The sequence below is a fragment of the Tarenaya hassleriana genome, unplaced genomic scaffold (genome assembly GCF_000463585.1).
Source record: "Tarenaya hassleriana unplaced genomic scaffold, ASM46358v1 Cleome28, whole genome shotgun sequence".
In the NCBI taxonomy this organism is placed as follows: domain Eukaryota; kingdom Viridiplantae; phylum Streptophyta; class Magnoliopsida; order Brassicales; family Cleomaceae; genus Tarenaya; species Tarenaya hassleriana.
In genome coordinates, this window is record NW_010966021.1 from 219,861 (window position 1) to 227,245 (window position 7,385).

At 31.6% G+C, this 7,385-nt stretch overlaps 1 protein-coding gene across 1 annotated transcript in view; it reads right to left on the reverse strand.

The window, feature by feature from the left end:
* The window catches only part of LOC104817688 (indole-3-acetate O-methyltransferase 1), a 3,752-nt gene extending 1,085 nt beyond the window's left edge, over positions 1 to 2,667 (reverse strand). The window contains exons 1-3 of the mRNA XM_010546948.1: positions 2,510 to 2,667; positions 1,710 to 2,129; positions 993 to 1,268 (exon numbers count right to left, since the gene is read on the reverse strand). Of these exons, the coding sequence (XP_010545250.1) occupies positions 993 to 1,268; positions 1,710 to 2,129; positions 2,510 to 2,623 (810 nt within the window). The 5' untranslated portion in view covers positions 2,624 to 2,667. The remainder of the gene's footprint in view (positions 1 to 992; positions 1,269 to 1,709; positions 2,130 to 2,509) is intronic.
* Between the last annotated feature and the right edge of the window lie 4,718 nt (positions 2,668 to 7,385).

Genomic DNA, 7,385 nt, shown 5'->3' on the forward strand with positions numbered 1-7,385 from the left:
GAAAGAGTGAGTATGCCACTATATATCCGTATATGATGATTGTCGAGTGAGGAAATAGTGATAGGAGGTGATATGAAACATATACATATATATATATATATATATGTGAAATACTTTTTTGTATAGTGATGAAAATTGGATCTGACGGCTTGCATGATTGTGTTCTAATAAAGAAGTGGCAAACATTGAGTTCTCTTTAAACTTTTTTGTCGTCTCTTTTTTCCACCAAAGTCAATAATATGGCCTGCCGGTTCTGTCTCTACGGCCATGATGTTGCCGACGCTAGCCATCGGTGAAATGAACGGTCGAGATTAACCCGGGAGAGGGCAATCGGATCTGATATGAACAGGATTTGACTGTGGTTGGAAACAGGACTGATGATGATGAGGGTTTCATCATCTGGTCCTTTAGCCACCACAAATCATTTGGATCTACGTCCTTAGACATTTAGTATGGATTTTGGGCGAAATCATTATTTCTTGTGGATAGAGTTCATGAGCTTGATAAATAAATAAATAAAATAAGGAAAAACTAATTTAAAAGCTTGTCCGGGTGCATTTGATACTATAGTTATGATGGATATGCATGCATATAGCCACCATACCAAATGCGAAGAAAAAAGAGCTTAATTTTTATTTATGTATACACACACACACACACACTGTTTTATTAAGTTTTTCTATCATTTAGATAGGATTTGTTTCGTTTTGAACCTTTTGGTTGGTTCATATCTCGGGATATAATCCTAGATAGAAATCAAATAATAAATATTTAATGTTTTTTTGGAACAAAGTTTTTAGATGATTATATATCAGTCCTATATAGAAAAGTGTCTAATTAGAAATCTGAACTGTGAAACATGGGTTGTTCACTTAAAAAGCCAGATGTGGATAGGGATATGAAAAGTTACTATATATATATATATATATATATATGCATGCGTATTGAACGTGTAAATAATTAAAATTAGAAGTTTTAAAAATGTAGGTTACCTCGAGGACAAGGTCATCCCAGGCGTCCTGGAAGTGGGTGCCGAAGAGGAGACCGGCACCACCCTGGTCGGTCGGGTCAAGGGAGGTGCGGCCGAGACAGACCAGGAACATGGACCCACCTCGCTTGAGCTCTTGCCCCCGAGCCCTCAGGAACCCTCCCAAGTCAGCTTGGAACTGCTTCTTGTACGCTTTCGCCGTCTTCTCTCCCGCCCCGTGTATGAACACTCTCCCTCTGTTGTACGCCGCCGATCTCTTCTCCGTCACGCTCTCCGGCACCTGTGCATATATATACATGTTATATATATTATTGAAAAAAGAAATAATACGGGTTTGAAAAGATTATAAACGTTACATATGGTTTATATAGACAATTGTATCAATTAACTATTACCCTCCAAGCCTACTATTTAAATTGGATTTATATATTCTTATCAAGTTAGAATGAGAAATAGTAATTCTAATGAAAGAAAAGTATATTATATATTTAAACTCATTTTATTGTTAATATATACACTATGTTTATTCCGTAGATCTTGACAATACGGGAGATAATTTTCACAAAAAGAATATGTAACAATAAATATGATTTAGTTATATCTTCATCTTTTCTATATTTTCTTTTGTTTCCGCATTTTAATATATATATCACGGCATGCCCATATATGTATAATGCAGAAATAGTCACTGAGATACTTAACGATGTATAGTTAAACGTACCTGGGAGAGCCAATGCAGGGAGAAGGCAGAGTGGAAAACATCAATAGATCTCGCCGGAAAGAGTCGCCGGTAAAAAGATCCGGGCACTCCGGCGGCAAAATAGGAGCGGTTTCCGTCGGCGGCAAGGCACTCCTCCATGCAAGAGTTGGAGACAAGGGGAGGCAAAAGCTGAAACAGAGTGTTGAAGTCGTTGCTCGGGAGGTCGGAGAAGAAGGCGGAGAACTCCGGCGGTTCTATTCCGGCGAGCTCGAACCGCTTCGATATGTGTTTGACGATGAAGTCGATGACGTGAACGGTGTTGGATCCGGAGGAGCAGCCCAGATCGACCACCGTGAACAGCCGAGGATTCCCGGAGGAGCTGATGTCGACGTTATCTAGGGTTTCCTCGAGGAGGTGGAGCATCGATCGTGCGTGCATCGCCTGCATATATATATGCATGCATGGGCACATTACGTATTATTTAATTTGAATAATTATATAATAACCCGTTGGAATATAATGTTGTTGATTTACATATGCATGAGGACACGTAAATGCGTATGCCATATACATCTGTTTTGATATACATGCATGTTCCATGACTATACATCCATTTCCATGCACGTCGCCCCAAATAATGCAACTGATTTGCGTATTAGAGAGAGAGAGAGAGAGAGAGAGAGAGAGAGAGAGAGAGAGCCAGATGTGTGTATTTATGTAACAGAAACATAGATTAAAGATGTCCGGAAACGGATCGTAACCAAAACAAACATACGAAATAGAATATAACATAGGTGAATAAATGTGAAAATAAGAGAGACCTGAGCTTGAGAGTTATTGGCATAGCTGTCTTGTCCTTTGCCGCCTTTCATGCTGAGAAGCCTCTCGAGCTTCATGTTACACACAGCCACGTTTTTCTCTCCTTTCGCTGCCATACTCTCTCTCTCTCTCTCTCTCTCTCTCTCTCTCTCTCTCTCTCTCTCTGTTTGTGTTTGGTGAATGAGACGAGGCCTTGAACCGGGGCTAGGTATTTATAGATCAACAGGGGTTTGTATAAATAGGACTCAAATGATAAAATATTAATTTAGTCGAAGGGGGGGGAACACATAATTATATGTTCCATAAAATATGGTGTATTCATTATTCATGCCAAAAAAATGCATCATTTTGTGTACTTGTGTCACATGATAGAAATTACTGCATGCTTTCGTCATTTTCCATGCATGGATTAATTTCTATGCTTATCTCTCTAACCAGTATCTTGCACTACATATATAAGAAATGGTTAAGAAGAATGGAATTGACCAATTGTCCATACATACATACACGTATGTATATATGTATATATATAAGACAAGACAAGACTACAAACGATGAAGAATGAAATAAGACAAGAGCAAGACTAATTTATTTATTGTTTAAATTATTGACCAATTAATAGCTATTCATAAAGTAGTTATTCTTAAAACCCCTATGGTCATTAATTATTAATCAAATCCAATATATACTAATTGTAGATATGTAATTATATTAATTAATATAGGAATTGATTAATGGAAATGGTTGGTTTGAGAAGGCCAAGATTGACGCCGGATTTTAGTGGGGCCTCGGGAGTATTAATATCATCGAAGGGTTCTCTTCATGATGTTGCCGGTCTTTGGACTCACCATTTATATCTATACATTTCTGTATCATCATGCACCCCTAGGCTACCTATAAAAGTTTATATATGTGTATCTATATATAATTTCAATGTTGATCGGAAACAATGTAGTTTTAATTTTTAGAATGGTGTTATTTGAAAATGTCGAGCTTTATTAATATGTTTTTGATGTTATATATGTGTCTATATAGATATATACATATAAGTGTTTATGATCATGGGTATGAGATTATATCTCGCTCACCCTTCTAATCGCTAGCATGCTTTTTTTTTTTAATTCCAAATTATTTAACCATATAATGATATTAAAAGATATATATATCGTATATGAAATTCTGGTTTAGACAAGACATGTCACATGGTTATGGAAATTGCAGCTATATATAGCTAGCTAATTGCATGGAAATTTATAGGGAAAGCGGTGGTATCTAAAGAGAAAAATTTTAACAAAAGGTAAAAAAAAAATTATTGTGTGGGTCCAATATATCTTAAATTAAGGCAACAAGCAATCTTTGGCTTGCATGCCACAAGACCGGTGAAAAGAAAAAGGTCCCATTGTTAGACATGAACAAGAAATATGAATGTGACTTTCAATGTATTGATATTATATACGGAACATCTACTTTCTTATGAGAACTATAGTTTTTGATTTAGATAAATTTTTTTTTATAATCTGGAAATTAACCAACTTTCGATTTAACTATATTATCCAGAAAATCGTGAAAACTTCGGTTAATGTTTCTTCAAACAAAGATTCGAAACTGGATTTAGATAGTGTTTTATACATCAAATATATAAAACATTATTCATTGTATCTATCTCATGGACATTTCAATTTCAATTTCGGTTGTTTTTAAGGGTTTTTTTCATCTATGTATAGAATTCGTTTATAATATTTTTTCGATTCTTTTTTTTCCCAAAGTATAAGATATATTATATATATGTTATTTAAAACTAACAGAGATTTTGTTATGAATGATATTGTGTATAGTTAATCACATGTGTAAAGATATAATTATAAACTTGCTAATAATCAACATGTCACAATTATTTAAACTTGGTTACGGCTACGTGCGTGCGATTGCATCTACACCGTGTTTAGACGATAATAAAATGGTACAGAATCAAATGGTATTATATATTAATAAAAAGGCTTAAAAACAAAAGTTTATTTAATCGCCTTAATTAATGACTTTCAGTATTAATACTAATTATTATAACCTTTTGCGGATTTAAGATTTTTTAACTATATGCCCTTAATCATCAGTGGTACTATATAAAGGCCCTTTTGAGTACCTCAGATTATATATGTACAAAGTATAAAAACAATTATATAATCAATATACTTAGAGCATTTAACTATTAATAATTAACCATTATCATATGATCAATAATGTCAAATACTCAAGATCTTCACTCGGAGTTTTAGGCTTAGGACAAACACATTCAAATAATAATAGTAATAATTTACCCGTGACTTAATCAACTATTAAATTATTTTTCTTGGGAAAAATATTAATCACCCCATAAGTCGGGTTTCCATTTAAAAAAAACGTGAAAAAAATAGTGTGCTTTTGAAATACGTTATATAAAAAACGTAAAAAATGTATTATTAAATTATTAAAAAAATCCCTCGTAAATTTTCTATATTTTCTAAGTACAATTTTATTAAATTAATTAAGAAATTTATTTTCATATTAAACATAAATTTTTAGGAGTTGTAGAAGAGATCAATAACAATAAGAAGTCGTTAAGTTGGCAGAGATATACTCAAGAAATTGAAGTGCTTTGGGAGAAATTTTCGAGTATCAGTTTGGCTCATATACAAAGGAATAGTAATTCTCTGGCTGATGCGATTGCGAAATTTGCGTTGAATCGCAAATCTCTTTTTGTATTATGTTCAAACTCCTGTCCTGAGTGGCTTTCTCGGATTGTAACGAAAGATTGTCCTTCAACTTATTAATTTAATCTATTAATTTTTGTGAAAAAAAAAACATAAATTTTTAGGATGAAAAAAATTTAGCACAAGTTCTCATTGGTATCTTTGAAACAGGTGAATCAAAGTCTTCCAATGATCAAATATAATGGTTTTGGAAGGTTTAAATATCAAAAAGCATATACATATTTGTGTGTGTTTTTGTTATTCATGTAACCTTAAAATATATAACCAAAGTCCTTAAAACACTTGTTTTTTCTTTATTTTCTTAAAGCATGTGTTTTTTAATCTTAATGTGTATATGGATATGGACTCTATAACTTGATTTTTTTTTTTAATTTCAATGCCGATTAGTATTTGTCTAGGGATCTTAGCATATAGTTTAATTAATGGTGATCTTTTTAGATTTTAATATATATTTTAGTTCAATTTTTTGATCTCATAAAAATCATATCTATTTTATATTGATTTTCTAATCAATATATTGATATATTTGATTTTTCAATTAGATATTATAACTTTAATCATGATATAGATATTTACTAATGAATTTGATATCTTCAAAATTTTGTTTCGGATATTAAATATTTATTTCCTAAAAAGATTCTAGGTGTCATTCAATTTTTTTTTTGTTAATTTTATATTTGCTTTGAATTTGATTAATTTAATTTAAAGCAGATTTGTTAATATCCCAAACGTAAAGAAAATCCACCCTAATTTTAGTTACCAATTGAAAGCAGATTTGTTAACTGAAATTAACTAGTTATCTGATTTCGATGTTTTTTTATTATAAATAATGGCGTGATGGTCGGTGGTTTCACGTGAATGTTCTTATTATATAATCTTTGATAATCTATGCATTTAACTTCCGAAACTAACTAATATAATAAATACATATAGAGTATTTATTTATTAACGATAGTCAGCAATTATTGCTAATATTAAGCTAATATAACGACAAACGATATATATATATATATATATATCATAAGTATTATAGAAATACCTAAAAAGGCTAAAATAATTTTATCAATTTATATTATCGCCAACTTGACTTAATATTACCACCTCACATTCTTGGGCAAAGAGATTTCTTTTATTAAACAATTATATATATATATATATACATATATATATATATATATATATAATATTTCCGAAATTTAACCGGTCACATAAATCCAAACCAACTACCAACCGAATAAGAGATGCATGAGATCTAATACTACTTAATTATTTCCTATTTGCATACATATAACTATGATATAGTTATTCTTACAAATTAAATATTCAGATAAGCTTGCACGAAATGGTCACAAGTGAATCTAAACATTCAATTCTCACCAACCTTTTATAAATTTTCCAATACCTTTTATTTTGGGATTTCCAAAGTATATATAAAATTTTCAAAGAAGAAAAGTATTTTATTTTTAACTGATGTGGGCCCCACTGGTCAAAAGATACGAGCTTTTTTTTGTTTATTTGTTTATTTCTCTTTGTTTGACCAAGAAATATTACATTTTAATTATCTCTAACCATGAAATATAATATTGGACTGTCAATTTTATAAGAACATTTTGAAGATGACCTATGCATGTTGCGCCCATTTCCTTTTATCTAGTTTGACTCGCGATCTAAAGTATCCGATTATCCAAAAAAATAAATAAAAAATCGTATTGATTAATTATAGTACTACCGAATCCAATATATGGCATAATATATTTTTCGACGAAGCATTGTAACGCAATTTATTTAAGCTCGTATGCGGAAATAGGATATAAGTTTGGGCCGTTCATATCTATCTATCTATCACATGGGCTTTACAACAAGTTGTACGGTAATGGACCTAAAAGTAATATTAAGACATTTGAGCGAGAATATTACAAAAATACCTTTAAATGTCGATTTCACTTACATGATATACCCTTAAAAAAAAACCTTCAAACAAAAACTGTAAAAGAATGAAAAGACATCGTTACCCCTTTTAAAAAATACACGTGTCAACATCTGAAGGAGAAAGACCAAAAGTTGGGAAGTTACTAAATTAAAAAATTTTGAAAAATCAAACAGTTTTTTTTGCCCCTTTTCGACAGACAAT